General features: G+C 40.6%; 1 protein-coding gene across 1 annotated transcript; it reads left to right on the top strand.

The window, feature by feature from the left end:
- The first annotated feature begins 1,070 nt into the window (after positions 1–1,070).
- On the top strand, positions 1,071–17,052 carry ndufb8 (NADH:ubiquinone oxidoreductase subunit B8). The gene is made up of 5 exons (XM_061909809.1): positions 1,071–1,229; positions 1,464–1,590; positions 7,322–7,421; positions 10,992–11,147; positions 16,899–17,052. The coding sequence occupies exons 1-5, from the start codon at positions 1,139–1,141 to the stop codon at positions 16,989–16,991; spliced, it is 567 nt and encodes a 188-aa protein (XP_061765793.1). The 5' UTR covers positions 1,071–1,138; the 3' UTR covers positions 16,992–17,052.
- Positions 17,053–22,082: the final 5,030 nt, after the last annotated feature.

Here is a 22,082-nt window from a genome sequence, read left to right as displayed (position 1 = left end):
GACCGCGGGGGGTGTGTCAGTCGATCTCCAGCCAGGCTTGTAAAAAAAATAGACCTAAAAATTAGTGACCATCAATCTTCACCAAGACGTCACTTAAATGACATTCACGGTACCGGAGGGTCTTGTGAGATGACGCTGGCTGCTGCAAGATCATTATTATGAAAATATGACAGAGAGGAAGGCCAGAAACACTTTTTATTTCAACAGACTCTCGCGCCGTACCTTCCGTCAAAACTCTAAAGGCCGACTGCACATTTCCTATCTTCACAATCAAAGCCCTGCTTCATGCTGCCTGCGCTAACTAAATACAGAGTCTCGGAAAACTGGCGTGCACAAGCGATCCCTCAGAAAGCTGGCGTGCACATCACTTGTGCACGCCAGCTTTCCGAGACTCTTATTTTGTTAGCGCAGGCAGCATGAAGCAGGGCTTTTATTGTGAAGATAGGAAATGTGCAGTCGGCCTTTAGAGTTTTGACGGAAGGGACGGCGCGAAAGTCTGTTGAAATAAAAAGTGTTTCTCGCCTTCCTCTCTGTCATTTTTTCATAATAATGAACTGGCAGCAGCCAGCGTCATCTCACAAGACCCTCGGGTGCCGTGAATGTCAATCAAGCAAGCTACGGAATTTGCCGCCAATGTTTTTCTTGTAAAGTGTATGGAAGCTGGATGAATTAGATGCCAAAAACCAACCACTTTCATGTGGTATTGTACAGAAAGGACAACTTTTTTTCTCCTCCATTTGAAAATGTGGGCGTTATCATCATTACTGTCTGATTCCAATCAATGCAAGTCATCAGAATCAGGTAATACACCAACTTATATTCTTGTCTTTGTGAAAGAAAGACATCTATATGTGTTAGACATGCTTGTATTATCATTAAACACATTTAACTTGTTTACAAAAATGTCTCTTTCATAAATAAATAAATATAAATGATATATATAAATGAGGTAGATCCCCTCGAGTTGGTCAATTGAAAAGTAGCTCGCCTGCAGAAAAAGTGTGGGCACCCCTGATTTATAAGATGGGTGGAATAGCTGTTTTGTTGAGCTTTTTAATATTTACCTTCATGACGACCCGTAGCTTATCTTTTTCGCGCATGCGCACCTCCCCTCCACTAACGGCCGTCAGTAAACAACATGGCTATCGTTGGCTTCCGACGATGGGCCCAAGCCCTTTCAAAGGGGCAAGGTCCCGGCATTTCTGCTCTTCTTTCCGGGTCCAGGGCAGGTCAGTTGATAAGTCGCATTCATTTGGTTGTTAATGATTTAAAGTACTCTAATATGTGTTATTTGGTAAGTCTGAAGAGCTAAATGGACGTAACCTTGACATGCTAACTTTAGCTTGAGCTAGCTCCGCGACCTACTGTCGTGAATGGGGAAGAAGACAGCCAAAGTAGCATTGCTGGTATTGTAAGAGTACAACTTGAATATTTTGCATATGTTTTTATTTGTATTACTCCAGCCTCTGGTCTTGCAAAGGATGACTTTCCAGGTCCGTACCCCAAAACCCCAGAGGAGAGGGCTGCTGCAGCCAAGAAGTACCACATGACAGTTGCAGACTATGAGCCTTATCCTGACGATGGAGAAGGGTAAAGTTTATTCCATCCATCCATTTTCTACCGCGTATTCCCTTTCGGGGTCGCGGGGGGTGCTGGCGCCTATCTCAGCTACAATCGGGCGGAAGGCAGGGTACACCCTGGACAAGTCACCACCTCATCGCAGGGCCAACACCGATAGACAACATTCACACTCACACACTAGGGCCACTTTTAGTGTTGCCAATCAACCTATCCCCAGGTGCATGTCTTTGGAAGTGGGAGGAAGCCGGAGTACCCGGAGGGAACCCACGCATTCACGGGGAGAACATGCAAACTCCACACAGAAAGATCCCGAGCCTGGATTTGAACCCAGGACTGCAGGAACTTCGTATTGTGAGGCAGACGCACTAACCCCTCTGCCACCGTGAAGCCGGTAAAGTTTATTGTTGACTAATAATCAATCAATCAATGTTTACTTATATAGCCCTAAATCAGTAGTGTCTCAAAGGGCTGCACAAACCACAACACGAACCACTACGACATCCTTGGTAGGCCCACATAAGGGCAAGGAGAACTCACACCCAGTGGGACGTCGGTGACAATGCTGACTATGAGAAACCTTGGAGAGGACCTCAGATGTGGGCAACCCCCCCCCCCCCCGCCCCCCCCCCCCCCCGCCCCCCTAGGGGACCGAAAGCAATGGATGTCGAGCGGGTCTAACATGATACTTTGAAAGTTCAATCCATAGTGGATCCAACACAGTATTGCACGGTCGCTGTAAGGGCACTTCGTTTTGCATAGCTACAATTCAACACTGATGTACTGCAATATTCGTTCTTTCTTTCTTTAGTTTATTTTGAACCTGAACACACGTACAGTATAATACATCACACAGTGTCATATCATTTTACTTTACGCCCATTACGTCGATCGCGTGCTACCGTTTGATCGCGGAGGGTGTGTCAGTCGATCGCAAGCCAGGCATTAAAAAGTAGACATAAAAATGAGCAATCATCAATCTTCCTTAAGACTTCACTTTCGTCAGTTGTTTGACATTCTCGGCACCCGAGGATCTTGTGAGATGACGCTGGCTTCTTCGAGCTCATTATTAAGAAAAAAATCACTGACAGGACGGAGAGAAACACTTTTTAATTTCAACATACCCTTGGGCCGTACCTGCTGTGAAAACTCTAAAGACCAACTGCACCAATAAAGACATAATAAATGAATAAATGGGTTGTACTTGTATAGCGCTTTTCTACCTTCAAGGTACTCAAAGCGCTTTGACACTACTTCCACATTTACCCATTCACACACACATTCACACACTGATGGAGGGAGCTGCCATGCAAGGCGCTAACCAGCACCCATCAGGAGCAAGGGTGAAGTGTCTTGCTCAGGACACAACGGACGTGACGAGGTTGGTACTAGGTGGGGATTGAACCAGGGACCCTCGGGTTGCCCACGGCCACTCTCCCCACTGCGCCATGCCGTCCCCACCTGCTTCATCCTGCCTGTGCAAACAAAGTAAGAGTCTCAGAAAGCTAGCGTGCACAAGCTATGGAATTTGATGCCAATGTATTTCTTATAAAGTGTTTAAAGGCCTACTGAAAGCCACTACTAGCGACCACGCAGTCTGATAGTTTATATATCAATGATGAAATATTAACATTGCAACACATGCCAATACGGCCGGTTTAGTTGACTAAATTGCAATTTTAAATTTCCGGCGGAGTTTCTTCTTGAAAACGTCGCGGAATGATGACGCGTGTGCGTGACGTCACGGACTGTCAGGAAATATTAGCTCAGCACCAGTTACGGCTAAAAGTCGTCTCTTTTCATCGCATAATTACACAGTAATTTGGACATCTGTGTTGCTGAATCTTTTGCAATTTGTTCAATTAATAATGGAGACTATAAAGAAACAATGCTGTTGGTGGAAAGCGGTGTATTGCAGCTGTCTTTAGCACCGAGACACAGGCGGTGTTTCTTTGTTTTTAACACAGAGCGGTCAAGCGAACATGTTTCTCTACGTCAACCAGCATGTTTTGGGATGGGAAAATTGTGATATATATATATCTTACCGTAGACATCATTGGATTATTCGTCCTCCTGCAGTAGCTGTTTAAAAGGCAGCTGTGATCTTGGCCCCTCGGCTTCTCTCTGAGACACTGCGTGTTCACCGCAGCCATCTCACTAAAACACTATTAAAACAATAAGCAGATAAGGGATTTTCCAGAATTATCCTAGTAAATGTGTCTAATTAGGGGACGGCGTGGCGCAGTGGGAGAGTGGCCGTGCGCAACCCGAGGGTCCCTGGTTCAAATCCCACCTAGTACCAACTTCGTCACGTCCGTTGTGTCCTGAGCAAGACACTTCACCCTTGCTCCTGATGGGTGCTGGTTGGCGCCTTGCATGGCAGCTCCCTCCATCAGTGTGTGAATGTGTGTGTGAATGGGTAAATGTGGAAGTAGTGTCAAAGCGCTTTGAGTACCTTGAAGGTAGAAAAGCGCAACCCATTTATTTATTTTAATTACATCTGAAACGCTACACTGCCGCCGCCCGGAGCTGTCGCTTTTTATTTTATTGTTTTTTTATAAAAAAAATATCTAGTCCTTCGCTTTCAATATCATCATCCACAAATCTTTCATCGTCGCTCAAATTAATGGGGAAATTGACGCTTTCTCGGTCCAAATAGCTCTTGCTGCTGAAGGCTCCCATTAAAAACAATGTGAGGACGTGAGGATCACTCACCCTTGTGACGTCATCATCTGCGACTTCCGGTAAAGGCGAGGCTTTTTTTTATCAGCACCAACTTTATTGTCAATGTTCTCTACTAAATCCTTTCAGCAAAAATATGGCAATATCACGAAATGATCAAGTATGACACATAGAATGGACCTGCTATCCCCGTTTGAATAAGAAAATCTCATTTCAGTAGGCCTTGAAAAACGAGTATGCAAGTTGGGCAAATGAGATGCCAAATCCAACCACTTTCATGTGGTATTGGACAGAAAGGAGGACTTTTTTTCTCCTCCATTTGAAAATGTGGGCGCTATCATCATTACTGTCTGATTCCAATCAATGCAAGTCATCAGAATCAGGTAATACACCAACTTATATTCTTGTCTTCGTGAAAGAAAGACATCTATATGTGTTACACATGCTTGTATTATCATTAAACACATTTAACTTGTTTACAAAAATGTCTCTTTCATAAATAAATAAATATAAATGATATATATATAAATGAGGTAGATCTCCTCGACTTGGTAAATTGAAAAGTAGCTCGCCTGCAGAAAAAGTGTGGGCACCCCTGCTTTACATCATGTCTGAGAAGGAGTAGGAAGAAGCAAAGCTTATTCAATCCTACCCCTTTCCCATTTCATAACGTTTACAAATATATAGAATCATTTACTGACCTTTTAATAATAAAATAACATATTTAAATTAGTATACACAACAGTTTTGTCAAATGTAATCACTTATTTCAGTCATTATTAACATACTGAGATAGGGCTGGGCGATATCAATATACGCGATATATCGCGGGTTCGTGTGGGTGCGATATAGAAAAGGACTATATCGTGATATTTGAGTATACGTTCTCACGCAGTTGTTTTTAGCTGCGGGGATTACACTACATGCTCTTCCCACTCCTTGTGTCTCTTTCTCACAGAGTGTAAGCGCACCTTCTTACAAACGTCACATACATATACGCCCTCGCAGGGCAGAGAGGTTGCAGCATGGGTAACGTTAGCTGTGATGCTAGTGGAGCCGTGCAAGTGGTAATACGAGTGAAAGAAGATGCGTATCTGGTAACAAATGAATTAAGAATAATTCCCAAGAAAAACAGCATCGTCTGGCGGTGGTTCGGCTTCAAGTGGGAATATGTCGAATAGACAACTTTAATTTGTCAAGTGTGGGGCACAAGAGTTGCTACCAAAAGTAGCATTACTGCTCATTTGTGGCATCATTTGAAAAGTCACCTGCTAACAACTGTTTAATAAATACAGTTTTGGTCAAGTGGCTTAGTTGTGATTTCCTTCTCTGCATAAAGGTTTAAAATGAGTAAATATTTATGCAGCATAGAATCATCATACTGCTGTGATCATATGCATCAAGTGTTCGTTCAAGGCTAAGGCAGAATATCGAAATGTATCGCGATATGGCCTAAAAATATCGAGATATTAAAAAAAAGGCCGTATCGCCCAGCCCTATATTGAGATGCAGTAAAATCTTATATTCAATAAGGTTGAAAGTATTTCTCATAATTCTTCTTCCATGTACTTTGTAAGCACTTAATTTGAACAACCTCTTAAACTGGATCATATCAGTACAATGTTTAACTTCTTTACTTAATCCATTCCATTATTTAATTCCACATACTGATATGCTAAAGGTTTTAAGTGTTGTACGTGCATACACATTTTTGAAATTATATTTTCCTCTAAGGTCCTATTTTTCCTCTTTAGTTGAGAAAAATTGTTGTACATTCTTTGGAGGCAGGTTATAATTTTAGCTAGTTGCAATTTTACCAAATCACCGAACTTTAATATTTTTGACTCAATAAATAAAGGGTTTGTATGTTCTCTATATCCAACATTATGTATTCTTCTAATTGATATTTTTTATAACACAGTTAACGAATGTAGCACACATTTGTAGTTATTTCCCCAAATTTCTACACAATAACTCAGATATGGTAACACGAGCGAGCAGTAGAGAATATGAAGTGATTTTTATCCATATTTCTGCACAATAACTCAGATAGGGTAACACTAGCGAGCAGTAGAGAATATGAAGTGATTTTTGGCCCAGAAAGTATTTTGCTTTATTCATTATTGAAATGTTTTGCCACCTTATGTTGTACGTTTTGTATATGAGATTTCCAGTTAATTTTATCATCATGATGATTATACCCTGATTCTGGATGCTCAAATCAACCTTAAGAAAGTCAGTGACTTCACTATTGTTATCACATTGTTATCACCAAGTAAGATGAGCTCACCTACCTAGGTTCCATTCTAGAGACTAATCTTTCCTGTGATAAAATGACAACCAAGGTAGTCAAAAAAGTCAACCAACGAACAAGATTTCTCTCCAGAATCTCCTCTCTGGTCAACAAAAGCACCATGAAGATTCTAGCGGGATCCTTCTCTCAACCCTATTTCGATTACGCATGCACCTCCTGGTACCCCAGCACCTCCAAAACCCTAAAATCTAGACTACAAACATCCCAGAACAAGCTAGTCAGGTTACTTCTAGACCTCCACCCCAGATCACACCTCACTCCTACCCACTTCTCCAAAGTGGGCTGGCTCAGGGTGGAGGACAGAGTAAAACAACTTGCACTGAGCCTACTCTATAAAATTTGCTACACCTCCCTGATAGCGAAGTACATGTCAAACTACTTCCAGAACATAAATGCCATAACCACAACACCAGGGGAAGCGCCACAAACCATGTCAAACCCAGATTCCGATCTAACAAAGGACTTAACTCATTCTCCTTCTATGCCACATCAATAAAGAATGCACTCCCAACAGGATTAAAAGTAAGTGCATCTCTATATTCCTTCAAAACCTCCAGGCAGCTACAACCCCAGCCTAACCCCAGACTTAAACAAGTTAAACATTTATTTGGGTTTTACCATTTAGTGGTCAATTGTACGGAATATGTACTGTACTGTGCAATCTACTAATAAAAGTTTCAATCAATCAAACCTATTTTTTCAGAAAAAATATCCTACGAATAACAACCCATGTTGGTGTTTTTGCAGATATGGTGATTATCCAAAACTTCCAGATCGATCCCAGCACGAGAGAGACCCGTGGTATGATTGGGACCACCCTGACCTGAGGAGGAACTTTGGAGAGCCGGTAAAATAGCAGTTTTTTTAACCTACCTGAACTGTGATAAAGTACCGCGGCATGAATGAATTCAAAATGTACAATACTCAGTCCAGTTCATCGATCCATCCATTTTCTACCGCTTGTCCCTTTTGGGGTAGCGGGGGGATGCTGGAGCCTATCTTAGCTGCAATCGGGCGGAAGGCGGGATACACCCTGGCCAAGTCGCCACCTCATCACAGGGCCAACACAGATAGACAGACAACATTCACACTCACATTCACACACAAGGAACAATTTAGTGTTGCCAATCAACCTATCGCCAGGTGCATGTCTTTGGAGGTTGGAGGAAGCCGGAGTACCAGGAGGGACCCACGAAGTCACAGGGACTACAGGCAAACTCCACACAGAATGATCCCGAGCCCGGGATTGAACTCAGGGCTACTCAGGACCTTCGTATTCAGTTTCAGTTTATTTGGAACATGCATACGATACAATGTAGTGCATCACACAATTCCAGTTGTTTCAGTACAGCATGTCCGAAAAGGAGTAGGAAGAAGCAGAGCTTATTTAATCCTACCACTTCTCATTCCATAGCAATTTTATTCAATTTTCTTGTTCTATGTAACAGAACAGTGAACAAATAAATCAGTGGTTCTCAACCTTTTTTCAGTGATGTACCCCCTGTGAACATGTTTTTAATTCAAGTACCCCCTAATCAGAGCAAAGCATTTTTGGTTGGAAAAAAGAGATAAAGAAGTAAAATACAGCACTATGTCATCAGTTTCTGATTTATTAAATTGTATAACAGTGCAAAATATTGCTCATTTGTAGTGGTCTTTCTTGAACTATTTGAAAAAAATTATATAAAAATAACTAAAAACTTGTTGAAAAAAAACCAACTGATTCAATTAGAAATAAAGATTTCCACATATAGGAGTAGTCATCAACTTAAAGTGTCCTCTTTGGGGATTGTAATAGAGATCCATCTGGATTCATCAACTTAATTCTAAACATTTCTTCACAAAAAAAGTAATCTTTAACATCAATATTTATGGAACATGTCCACAAAAAAATCTAGCTGTCAACACTGAATATTGCATTGTTGCATTTCTTTTCACACATTATGAACTTACATTCATATTTTGTTGAAGTATTATCCAATAAATATATTTATAAAGGATTTTTAAATTGTTGCTATTTTTTAGAATATTTTGAAAAAATCGCACGTACCACTTGGCATACCTTTAAGTACCCCCAGGGGTACGCATACCCCCATTTGAGAACCACTGAAATAAATAATATACCATAGTAAGCAAATGAATATTAAATGCATAAATCTTTGTCTCCATAAATAAAAAGGGTTTAAGATAATCCGTTAATCCGTTCCATAATTTAATTCCACATACTGATATACTAAAGGTTTTAAGTGTTGTACGAGCATACAAATGTTTTAAATTAGATTTTCCTCTAAGGTTATATTTTTCTTCCTTTGTTGAGAAGAAGTGTTGTACATTCTTGGGTAGCAGGTTATAATTTGCTTTATGCATCATTTTAGCTGTTTGCAAATGCACCAAATCGTTGAATTTCAATAATTGCGGTTTAATTGATAAAGGGTTTCTATGTTCTCTATATCCAGCATTATGTATTATTCTAATAGATTTTTTTTATAACACCGTTATTGAATGAAGCGCACATTTGTAGTTGATTACCCATATTTCTACTCAACTCAGATATGGTAACACTAACGAGCAGTAGAGCAGGGGATGCAAAACATTAACAGTGCAATACGTTTTCATAACATGGTCACTACTGCCTACTTTGTCTTGTTATATTCTTATTTTACTGTTATATTGTTATTCCCATTGTTTTTAACTTTTTGTAATATTTCTCTATTTTGTTTCCTTTTAAACCCCCATTCTTTACTTTTTACTTTTTTCTTTAAATTGATCTCAACTCTGTACACTGCTGCTGGAATTTTAATTTTCCTGAAGGAATCAATAAAGTACTATCTATCTATCTATCGATCTATCTAGAGAAAATGAAGTGATTTTACATTTAAACATACTGCCTTTGAAAACATTGCTGGTAACATGAGCCGAGGCGCATGTTAGTCAACACAAACTTACAAGCAAAAACAGCATGGGTTATACTTGTATAGCGCTTTCTACCTTTTTAAGGAACTCAAAGCGCTTTTGACACTATTTCCAAATTCACCCATTCACACACTGATGGCATGAAGACAGGAGAGGAAGATTGGATGTGTTCTAGCTTTAAAACTAACGATAAAGGTAAAGCGTTGCCATGCAAGCAGTGCTTTAAAACGTAGCAAGATGGCGGCTAGCTACTTCTCAATTACTAATCTTTGCCTGCATGCCAACAAACTACAGTTTTTAGAAGTATTATAACGACATAATACATAAACATGCTTCACTACACATCATAAGAGGTTACAATAGCTAACCAATATCAACAGGCGACCGCTCCTGATTGTCAACAAATGGGTGATCCATCCATCCATTTTCTACCGCTTATTCCCTTTTGGGGTTGCGGGGGGCACTGGCGCCTATCTCAGCTACAATCGGGCGGAAGGCGGGGTACACCCTGGACAAGTCGCCACCTCATCGCAGGGCCAACACAGATAGACTGACAACATTCACACACTAGGGCCAATTTAGTGTTGCCAATCAACCTATCCCCAGGTGCATGTCTTTGGAAGTGGGAGGAAGCCGGAGTACCCGGAGGGAACCCACGCATTCACGGGGAGAACATGCAAACTCCACACAGAAAGATCCCGAGCCTGGATTTGAACCCAGGACTGCAGGACCTTCGTATTGTGAGGCAGACGCACTAACCCCTCTGCCACCGTGAAGCCCAACAAATGGGTGGATCTATACAAATATTGACTGAAACGATACCAAGTACAAGAGTCGTATCTCGTCGATACTCCAAAGAACACATTTATATATCTTATTGTCACAAAATCTTTTGTCATTTTTTATTGTTTATAAACTCAGGAAATAGTCTCCTAGACACCGGAGAACATTAATTATGATCCTGTAACAGCTTGGTGTTGGATAGTAGATACCCAAGTTTGTAGTATCACCCAAAACGTATGTGGAGTATCCAAACAGTAGAAAAAAGCTTATTACATTTTAACAGAAATGTAGATAGAAGATGTTAAAAAAGAAAGTTAGCAAATATTAACATTAAATGAATAGGCAGATCAATAATAATCCATTCATTAATTTTTGACCGCTTGTCCCATAATTTTGACAAAATAATAGAATGGGAAATGACTTAATGTGTTACTGCATAGGTAACCAAATTAGGAGCCTTTGTAACCTGTTTGCTTACTTATAAGTAAATAAGTCATCGAGTATGGTCACTGTTGTTGAATGCCAAAATTGTTTTTTGATCGCAATAAGAAACATATGTTTAATGTATCATAAGATTTTCTGTTAAAATGAAGCCAATAATGACATGTTTTTGTTGTCCCCTATATTTTGAAAAGTATCGAGTAACAAAATATGGACAACCCTACAGCCCATATTGTGTTCTGACTCATTTGGGTTTTTTTCTTTCTACTTTTTCATTTAGATGCACTGGGACTTTGACACTTACATCCGTAACCGTGTGGACACATCGCCCACCCCTTTGTCCTGGTCCTCCATGTGCAAGCAGCTGTTCGGTTTCATCGGCTTCATGTTGTTCATGTTCTACCTTGGGGAGAAATTCCCAAGTTACCAACCTGTTGTAAGTAAAGACCATAGCAACTTAACGTTTATTAAAATGATTACGTGTAGGATGACACTAAAGACAAGCTCATATTTTACAACAAAGTTGTAAATCTATGTGGATTTTTTTCCCAGAGCTGTCACCATGTCGAACTCTAACTTATAAAAATAATAATTCACTGATGTACAATATCCTGCCCTAATACCCTACTGTGCAATACTACCCTTCGAGTGCAATACGTCCGACACTGATTGTTATTTATTACTTCGGTACTCTTGTCTTGTTCTGTATATTGTACAGTATTTTGTATTTCTGCAGTGTTTTGTATATTGTACAGGACTGCTTTTTATTTTTATTGGATAGTAGTCTGTTTATTTCAATTGTTAGTTTTTCCTTTTTTACCTCTTGTTATTTATTTTACCCCATATTTGTTTCAACAACCGCACCTTAAGTTGGAGTCTTTAATCCCATTATATGCAAATAGATTGACAATAAAGTCTATTCTATTCTATTCTATAAGCATATACCATTTATGAGGAAACAATCTTATTATGACATTATAACATTTACAACAAAGTTGGGAAAAACTACTAGAAAATGTTGCAAAAAAACATATACAGTATCAATCAATCAATGTTTATTTATATAGCCCCAAATCACAAATGTCTCAAAGGACTGCACAAATCATTACGACTACAACATCCTCGGAAGAACCCACAAAAGGGCAAGGAAAACTCACACCCAGTGGGCAGGGAGAATTCACATCCAGTGGGACGCCAGTGACAATGCTGACTATGAGAAACCTTGGAGAGGACCTCAGATGTGGGCAACCCCCCCCCCTCTAGGGGACCGAAAGCAATGGATGTCGAGCGGGTCTAACATGATACTGTGAAAGTTCAATCCATAGTGGCTCCAACACAGCCGCGAGAGTTCAGTTCAAAGCGGATCCAAGACAGCAGCGAGAGTCCCGTCCACAGGAGACCATCTCAAGCGGAGGCGGATCAGCAGCGTAGAGATGTCCCCAATCGATACAGGCGAGCGGTCCATCCTGGGTCCCGACGAGCGGTCCATCTTGGGTCTCGACTCTGGACAGCCAGTACTTCATCCATGGTCATCGGACATAGGAGAAAGAAAAGAAGCGGCAGATCAACTGGTCTAAAAAGGAGGTCTATTTAAAGGCTAGAGTATACAGATGAGTTTTAAGGTAGTACAGAGGAAGCTCGATTTACGAACTGAATTGATGTTTGATCGGTTTCGTAAATCAAAAAGTCCATACAGTGATGCAAATTTCTCCATAAGAAACAATATAAATATGAATTATGTTCAATTCTGTTTACCCAGTAATGGGTTCGAGCCTCGACAAAACTCCATATTTTAGTTAAGGTTTGTACACTTGGAGCACAATATAAAGCGCTATACAGTGCTGTGTATTAGGGCTGGGCGGTATATTGAGTTTGTAAGATATATCAATATATTTTTAAACAAGATATGAATTAAGAAAGTATTGTAATGTTGATATAATATATTTAAAGTTAACTACAGCTTATTTGTTGTGTTCCTTGTTCTTCCTCGCTTCCCACTCACTACTAAACACGCCCTTCCGCCTTCTAAGACCTGCTTGTACATAGAAGAAAGTCCATAATTGGTTGGTTGTTTATTATGATGAGTCACAGGGACAGGCCAATCAGAGGCAAGATAGGGCGGGTCATGGAACCGGGAAGGAAAAATCACAACAGACATCCCAAATGACTACGAGATAGTCGTAGAAAAGAAAGAGGGAATATTCAAGCGGGTGATTTTAAATATTAAAAAAGTTAGTTGAAGATGGCAGAGGGATTCTCTTCTTTATATTTTTCTTTTAGCGATGTAGACCTTGTCCAGGAAACCCACAGTGCGTCTACTTGGCCACATTTGGACAAACGTATACGTCTGGATAAAACATTCATTTCAGTTGTTAACCATGTAAACCCAAATCAGAACTGTTCCCGAGTTGCCAAGCCGGGAATATTTCGCACGAGAAATGCTGCCAAAAATGTATGCCGAAGTGAGGAATATCATAGCCGCACAATTAAGTCAAGTCACTTACTTGGCGATGACCAGAACCGTACGGGTGTGACAGTCCATTACATCGTCGACTGGGAATTAAAAAGTGCCTGCCTGCACATTTATTTTTCATCTGAGTTTGATACATTTTGTATTATTTGCACAGCTATGTTATTTATTTTACGTAGCAAGAATATTTTTCTATTTTCTTTATGTTATGTAATTCTGTGCTACTTAAACAGTTTATTTTCTGTGCTGTAAGTACCGTATTTTTCGCACTATAAGTCGCAGATTTTTTTCATAGTTTGGCCAGGGGTGCGACTTATACTCAGGAGCGACTTATGTGTGAAATTACTAACACGTTAACGTAAAATATCAAATAATATTATTTAGCTCATTCACGTAAGAGACTAGACGTATAAGATTTCATGGGATTTATGGATTAGGAGTGACAGATTGTTTGGTAAACGTATAGCATGCTCCTTATGTTATAGTTATTTGAATGACTCTTACCATAATATGTTACGTTAACATAGCAGGCACCTTCTCAGTTGGTTATTTATGCCTTATATAACGTACACTTATTCAGCCTGTTGTTCACTTTTTTTTTTTTTTTTTTTTAAATTGCCTTTCAAATGTCTATTCTTGGTGTTGGGTTTTATCAAATAAATTTCCCCAAAAAATGCGACTTATACTCCAGTGCCACTTATATGTTTTTTTCCCTTCTTTATTATGCATTTTCGACAGGTGCAACTTCTACTCCAACTTTATACTCCAAAAAATACGGTACTCAACTTGACTAACTGGGTTAATAAAAGTGCCATTGACTGTTTACAATACAGTTGTCATCCACTTCAATTTTAGTGAACATCGCTCAAAAATGAATATCTTTATATGTATACTTTCACCAGAAAATATATCGGGATATATATCGAATATCTAGTTTAAGTAAAAATATATCGAGATATACTTTTTTGTCCATATCGCCCAGCCCTACTGTGTATCAAACAAACATAAGGGGTTGATGGATCAATTTTCTCTTTATTAACAAGTCAGAACAACGACAGCAACAACAAGCTGCTGTATTCTGTATGTGATTCTTTGCCAACACTAGAGATGCGCGGTTTGCGGTCTCATCCGCGGAGTCCGCGGATAAACCGCGGGTCGGGTGGTTGACATGACGAAAAAATAGATTTTAATTAGATTCGGGCGGGTGGCGGTTGAACCATCTGGAAATATTTGATATGCATGGTTCTGTGATCGGTATCCTTTGCCAATCAAAGTGCCATTTAAGACCCGTGTCATAAAGCGAAGAAGACAATAAGAGATGCTATTACTCTCCTGAATGACTGCCGGTAGTCACCCACATAATAGGTATTAGAGCGTGCTATGAAGCCATTGGCTTTGTCGCCTACTACAACATGTACGATCTGCTTATCAGTCCAGCATCATGTTGTGTGTGGCTTCCGCGGTAACATGCACACGACTGCAAGGCATACTGGGTGACACAGAGTACACTAATGGTTGTGATATAAACAATTTTAACACTCTTAGTAATATGCGCCAGGCTGTGAAGCCACACCAATTAAGAACGACAAACACATATCGGGAGAACATCCTCAAAGTAACACAACATAAACGCAACACAACAAATACCCATAATCCTTTGTGTTAATGATATTTCCTGACTATTTTATACACCCCGCTAGCAGCAAACTCCATGCGTCGGTAAGGTGGGCGGGGTTGGAGGCGCGGGGGTGTAAAATATTTTCAGAAATTGTCACGGACACAAAGGATTATGGGTATTTGTTGTGTTGCGTTTATGTTGTGTTACTGTGAGGATGCTCTCCCAAAATGTGTTTGTTAATCTTGTTGGGTGTGGCTTCACAGCGTGGCGCATATTAGTAAGTCAATCAATCAATCAATGTTTACTTATATAGCCCTAAATCACTAGTGTCTCAAAGGGCTGCACAAACCACCACGACATCCTCGGTAGGCCCACATAAGGGCAAGGAAAACTCACACCCAGTGGGACATCGGTGACAATGATGACTATGAGAACCTTAGAGAGGAGGAAAGCAATGGATGTCGAGCGGGTCTAACATGATACTGTGAAAGTTCAATCCACAATGGATCCAACACAGTCGCGAGAGTCCAGTCCAAAGCGGATCCAACACAGCAGCGAGAGTCCCGTTCACAGCGGAGCCAGCAGGAAACCATCCCAAGCGGAGGCGGATCAGCAGCGCAGAGATGTCCCCAGCCGATACACAGGCAAGCAGTACATGGCCACCGGATCGGACCGGACCCCCTCCACAAGGGAAAGTGGGACATAGAAGTAAAAGAAAAGAAACGGCAGATCAACTGGTCTAAAAAGGGAGTCTATTTAAAGGCTAGAGTATACAAATGAGTTTTAAGGTGAGACTTAAATGCTTCTACTGAGTGTTAAAGTGTTAAAGTAGTTTATATCACAACCATCAGTGTACTCTGTATCACCCAGTATGCCTTTCAATCTTGAACGTGTAATTGCGGAATCTGCACACAACATGTTGTCGGACTAATAGTCGGTTCGTACATGTTGTTGAAGGTGTCTAAGGCAATGGCTTCACAGGACGCTCATATTCTTGTCATCAGGGTGAACGCTATTGGATAGTCGCGGGAACGTTATCGGCTCCAGTTGTCATCATTACTCTGTGAAACAGGTTTAAATAGTTCTGTGAGTGGTAAAGGCGGCCGACCTCTGATGTATTTCTGGGGCGGTTGGCGGGCGGGTACGGTCCTGATAAAATGTTGGTTCAGGTGGACGGCGGGTGGATGACGACTTTGATGATGCGGATGATATAATTGCCTATCCGTGCATCTCTAGCCAACACACACACACAGAAGTCTCTTTGGTGTCGTCACAGGCGATCAAAAAATCACCAAAATCCTTAACTTTAACAACCATTTTGCTATTGATTGAATGATTGACAATTTTATTAGTAGATTGCACTGTACAGTTAATAATCCGTACAATTGACCACCAAATGGTAACACCCGACTAAGTTTTTCAACTTATTTAAGTCGGGGTCCACATTAATCAATTCATGGCAAAATAAACATTTAAAAAAGGTATTTATAACTCCACAGCAATTCCGTCCTTCTTTCCACTCTGGTCTGTTGAGTTTTTGGGACTTATATCAAGTTAGCAAAATGGACAAAACTTGTCAAACGGTGAAAAAACACAGACCAAAAGGTACACAGGCTGAAGCACTGAGTAGCGACAAGTTGTGTCCTTTGCCGAAAGTTGACACGGAGGGCTCCACCTCCGCAACAATGCTGTGCCCTGCTTTGTGCCTGCAGGAAGAACACAAAATGAATGAACGAAGCACATGATTGTCTCTATGATGTAAAAGATTGTAAATCGAAACTTTTGCAAAAAGAGGGGTTCGTAAGTCGAGTACTGTCACTATTTAATTATAGAAAGTCATACATAAGACAAGAAAGGTAATAATTTTACATGGAAAAAAGTAGGGGGTTTACATATAGAATTATATAACAACAAATATGTATTATGCAACATGATCAAATAAATGAATCCTCAGTCTTTTTATTTTTATTTTATTTGTTTTTTTTCCCAGTAATATTCCTCCTATTCGATACATTTTACATGAATGTTGTCTTCTTCATCACCTAATTATATTCAATACATAACCTCACCAACATGTTACTTCTATGCTTTATCTCCAGGGACCAAAACAATATCCGTACAATGACCTGTACTTGGAGAAAGGTGGAGATCCAGAAAAACAACCAGAGGAAGTCAAGCATTTTGAAATATAAATGTCACAATCCTATTCTATGTGTACATATATTACTGTCAAGAATAAAATGCAAACAGTTATGTGTTGTCTTATTTGTATGTCGATCATGTTTTTATAGTTCACAGTAAGTCTACTAATGTATTTAACAGTGGCGGGTCATGCGTTTCCCACCTAGGCCTTCTGTGATGTCCGACTTCAATGATTACCTCTCAAAATACCATAATTCATGTCACCACATGACCATTGCTGGAGAAATACTATACAGTAAACACATTTAACGCACTCCTGTGCATTGAATCACCGCCAACAGTGTACATGACAGGTTCTTTTCTGGCGCATTTAAAAATCAATCAATCAATCAATGTTTACTTATATAGCCCTAAATCACTAGTGTCTCAAAGGGCTGCACAAACCACTACGACATCCTCGGTAGGCCCACATAAGGGCAAGGAAAACTCACACCCAGTGGGACGTCGGTGACAATGATGACTATGAGAACCTTGGAGAGGAGGAAAGCAATGGATGTCGAGCGGGTCTAACATGATACTGTGAAAGTTCAATCCATAATGGATCCAACACAGTCGCGAGAGTCCAGTCCAAAGCGGATCCAACACAGCAGCGAGAGTCCCGTTCACAGCGGAGCCAGCAGGAAACCATCCCAAGCGGAGGCGGATCAGCAGCGCAGAGATGTCCCCAGCCGATACACAGGCGAGTAGTACAGAACCACTGGATCGGACTGGACCTCCTCCACAAGGGAGAGTGGGACATAGGAGAAAAAGAAAAGAAACGGCAGATCAACTGGTCTAAAAAGGGAGTCTATTTAAAGGCTAGAGTATACAAATGAGTTTTAAGGTGAGACTTAAATGCTTCTACTGAGGTGGCATCTCGAACTGTTACCGGGAGGGCATTCCAGAGTACTGGAGCCCGAACGGAAAACGCTCTATAGCCCGCAGACTTTTTTTGGGCTTTGGGAATCACTAATAAGCCGGAGTCCTTTGAAGGCAGATTTCTTGCCGGGACATATGGTACAATACAATGGGCAAGATAGGATGGAGCTAGACCGTGTAGTATTTTATACGTAAGTAGTAAAACCTTAAAGTCACATCTTAAGTGCACAGGAAGCCAGTGCAGGTGAGCCAGTACAGGTATATATGTATGTATATATGTATATAAAGGTATATACAGTATAGGTATATATATGTATGTATATAAAGGTATATACAGTATAGGTATATATGTATGTATATATGTATATAAAGGTATATACAGTACAGGTATATATGTATGTATATATGTATATAAAGGTATATACAGTATAGGTATATATGTATGTATATATGTATATAAAGGTATATACAGTACAGGTATATATGTATGTATATATGTATATAAAGGTATATACAGTACAGGCGTAATGTGATCAAACTTTCTTGTTCTTGTCAAAAGTCTAGCAGCCGCATTTTGTACCAACTGTAATCTTTTAATGCTAGACATGGGGAGACCCGAAAATAATACGTTACAGTAATCGAGACGAGACGTAACAAACGCATGGATAATGATCTCGGCGTCTTTAGTGGACAGAATGGAGCGAATTTTAGCGATATTACGGAGATGAAAGAAGGCCGTTTTAGTAACGCTTTTAATGTGTGCCTCAAAGGAGAGAGTTGGGTCGAAGATAATACCCAGATTCTTTACCGTGTCGCCTTGTTTAATTGTTTGGTTGTCAAATGTTAGAGTTGTATCATTAAATAGAGGTCGGTGTCTAGCAGGACCGATAATCAGCATTTCCGTTTTTTTGGCGTTAAGTTGCAAAAAGTTAGCGGACATCCATTGTTTAATTTCATTAAGACACGCCTCCAGCTGACTACAATCCGGCATGTTGGTCAATCAATCAATTAACCTGCACCAGCAATTCAATCAATCAATGTTTATTTATATAGCCCTAAAGCACAAATGTCTCAAAGGACTTCACAAACCACTACGACATCCTCGGAAAAACCCACATAAAGGCAAGGAAAACTTACACCCAGTGGGACGTCGGTGACAATGATGACTATGAGAACCTCGGGGAAGACCACAAATGTGGGCAACCACCCCTCCCTAGGGGACCGAAAGCAATGGATGTCGAGCGGGTCTAACATGATACTGTGAAAGTTCAATCCATAGTGGCTCCAACACAGCCGCGAGAGTTCAGTTCAAAGCGGATCCAAGACAGCAGCGAGAGTCCCGTCCACAAGAAACCATCCCAAGCGGAGTCGGATCAGCAGTGTAGAGATGTCCCCAACCGATACACAGGCGAGCGGTCTATCCTGGGTCCCGACTCTGGACAGCCAGTACTTCATCCATGGCCATCGAACCGGACCCCCCTCCACAGATCAAATTCAGTAACCACAGATGAGACGCTAGCTGTACAAAGTCATGACCCAGGGTGGACCACTCATCTGTGCATCAGTTGGTGACGTCTCTGCGCAGCTGACCTGTCCCCCCCTCAAGATGATCCCACTGTGGACTGGACTCCCACTATTATGTTAGATCCACTACGGACTGGACTCTCACTATTATGTTAGATCCACTATGGACTGGACTCCCACTATTATGTTAGATCCACTATGGAATGGACTCTCACTATTATGTTAGATCCACTATGGACTGGACTCCCACTATTATGTTAGATCCACTACGGACTGGACTCTCACTATTATGTTAGATCCACTATGGACTGGACTCCCACTATTATGTTAGATCCACTATGGAATGGACTCTCACTATTATGTTAGATCCACTGTGGACTGGACTCCCACTATTATGTTAGATCCACTATGGACTGGACTCCCGCTATTATGTTAGATCCACTACGGACTGGACTCTCGCTATTATGTTAGATCCACTATGGAATGGACTCTCACTATTATGTTAGATCCACTATGGACTGGACTCCCACTATTATGTTAGATGCACTGTGGACTGGACTCCCACTATTATGTTAGATCCACTATGGACTGGGCTCTTACTATATTAGATGTACTTTGGACTGAACTCTCGATCACTATTATGTTTGATCCACTATGGACTGGGCTCTCACTATTATGTTAGATCCACTATGGACTGGACTCCCACTATTATGTTAGATCCACTATGGACTGGACTCCCACTATTATGTTAGATCCACTATGGACTGGACTCGCATTATTATGTTAGATCCACCATGGACTGTGCTCTTACTATTATGTTAGATCCACTATGGACTGGACTCTCACTATTATGTTAGATCCACTATGGACTGGACTCTCACTATTATGTTAGATCCACTATGGACTGGACTCTCACTATTATGTTAGATCCACTACGGACTGGACTCTCACTATTATGTTAGATCCACTATGGAATGGACTCCCACTATTATGTTAGATCCACTATGGACTGGGCTCTCACTATTATGTTAGATCCACTATGGACTGGACTCTCACTATTATGTTAGATCCACTATGGACTGGACTCGCATTATTATGTTGGATCCACTATGGACTGGACTCTCACTATTATGTTAGATCCACTATGGACTGGACTCTCACTATTATGTTAGATCCACTATAGACTGGACTCGCATTATTATGTTGGATCCACTATGGACTGTGCTCTTACTATTATGTTAGATCCACTAGGGACTGGACTCTCACTATTATGTTAGATCCACTATGGACTGGACTCTCACTATTATGTTAGATCCACTATGGACTGGACTCTTACTATTATGTTAGATCCACTATGGACTGGACTTTTACTATTATGTTAGATCCACTATGGACTGGACTCCCACTATTATGTTAGATCCACTATGGACTGGACTCTCTCACTATTATCTTAGATCCACTATGGACTGGACTCTCACTATTATGTTAGATCCACTATGGACTGAACTCCCACTATTATGTTAGATCCACTATAGACTGGACTCGCATTATTATGTTAGATCCACATGGACTGTGCTCTTACTATTATGTTAGATCCACTAGGGACTGGACTCTCACTATTATGTTAGATCCACTATGGACTGGACTCCCGCTATTATGTTAGATCCACTATGGACTGGACTCTCACTATTATGTTGAATCCACTAGGGACTGGACTCTCACTATTATGTTAGATCCACTATGGACTGGACTCTCACTATTATGTTAGATCCACTATGGACTGGACTCCCACTATTATGTCAGATGCACCGTGGACTAGACTCCCACTATTATGTTAGATCCACTACGGACTGGGCTCTTACTATATTAGATGTACTTTGGACTGAACTCTCGATCACTATTATGTTTGATCCACTATGGACTGGACTCCCACTATTATGTTAGATCCACTATGGACTGGACTCCCACTATTATGTTAGATCCACTATGGACTGGACTCCCACTATTATGTTAGATCCACTATAGACTGGACTCGCATTATTATGTTAGATCCACCATGGACTGTGCTCTTACTATTATGTTAGATCCACTAGGGACTGGACTCTCACTATTATGTTAGATCCACTATGGACTGTGCTCTTACTATTATGTTAGATCCACTAGGGACTGGACTCCCACTATTATGTTAGATCCACTATAGACTGGACTCGCATTATTATGTTAGATCCACTATGGACTGTGCTCTTACTATTATGTTAGATCCACTAGGGACTGGACTCTCACTATTATGTTAGATCCACTATGGACTGGACTCTTACTATTATGTTAGATCCACTATGGACTGGACTCTTACTGTTATGTTAGATCCACTATGAACTGGACTTTTACTATTATGTTAGATCCACTATGGACTGGACTCTTACTATTATGTTGAATCCACTAGGGACTGGACTCTCACTATTATGTTAGATCCACTATGGACTGGACTATCACTATTATGTTAGATCCACTATGGACTGGACTATCACACTATTATGTTAGATCCACTATGGACTGGACTATCACTATTATGTTAGATCCACTATGGACTGGACTCTCACACTATTATGTTAGATCCACTATGGACTGGACTATCACTATTATGTTAGATCCACTATGGACTGGACTCTCACACTATTATGTTAGATCCACTATGGACT

This window comes from Nerophis ophidion, linkage group LG08, assembly GCF_033978795.1.
Source record: "Nerophis ophidion isolate RoL-2023_Sa linkage group LG08, RoL_Noph_v1.0, whole genome shotgun sequence".
Classification (NCBI taxonomy): Eukaryota; Metazoa; Chordata; class Actinopteri; order Syngnathiformes; family Syngnathidae; genus Nerophis; species Nerophis ophidion.
The sequence above is the reverse complement of the archived record's forward strand: the minus strand, read 5'-3'. Positions and strand labels throughout refer to the sequence as shown.

Bases quoted from the DNA above. Each gene is read 5' to 3' on its own strand.
- ndufb8 (XM_061909809.1), top strand. From the start codon at position 1,139: ATGGCTATCGTTGGCTTCCGACGATGGGCCCAAGCCCTTTCAAAGGGG. The intron at 1,230-1,463 runs GTCAGTTGATAA...GTATTACTCCAG, and splicing joins TCTTTCCGGGTCCAGGGCAG to CCTCTGGTCTTGCAAAGGAT. The intron at 1,591-7,321 runs GTAAAGTTTATT...GTGTTTTTGCAG, and splicing joins TATCCTGACGATGGAGAAGG to ATATGGTGATTATCCAAAAC.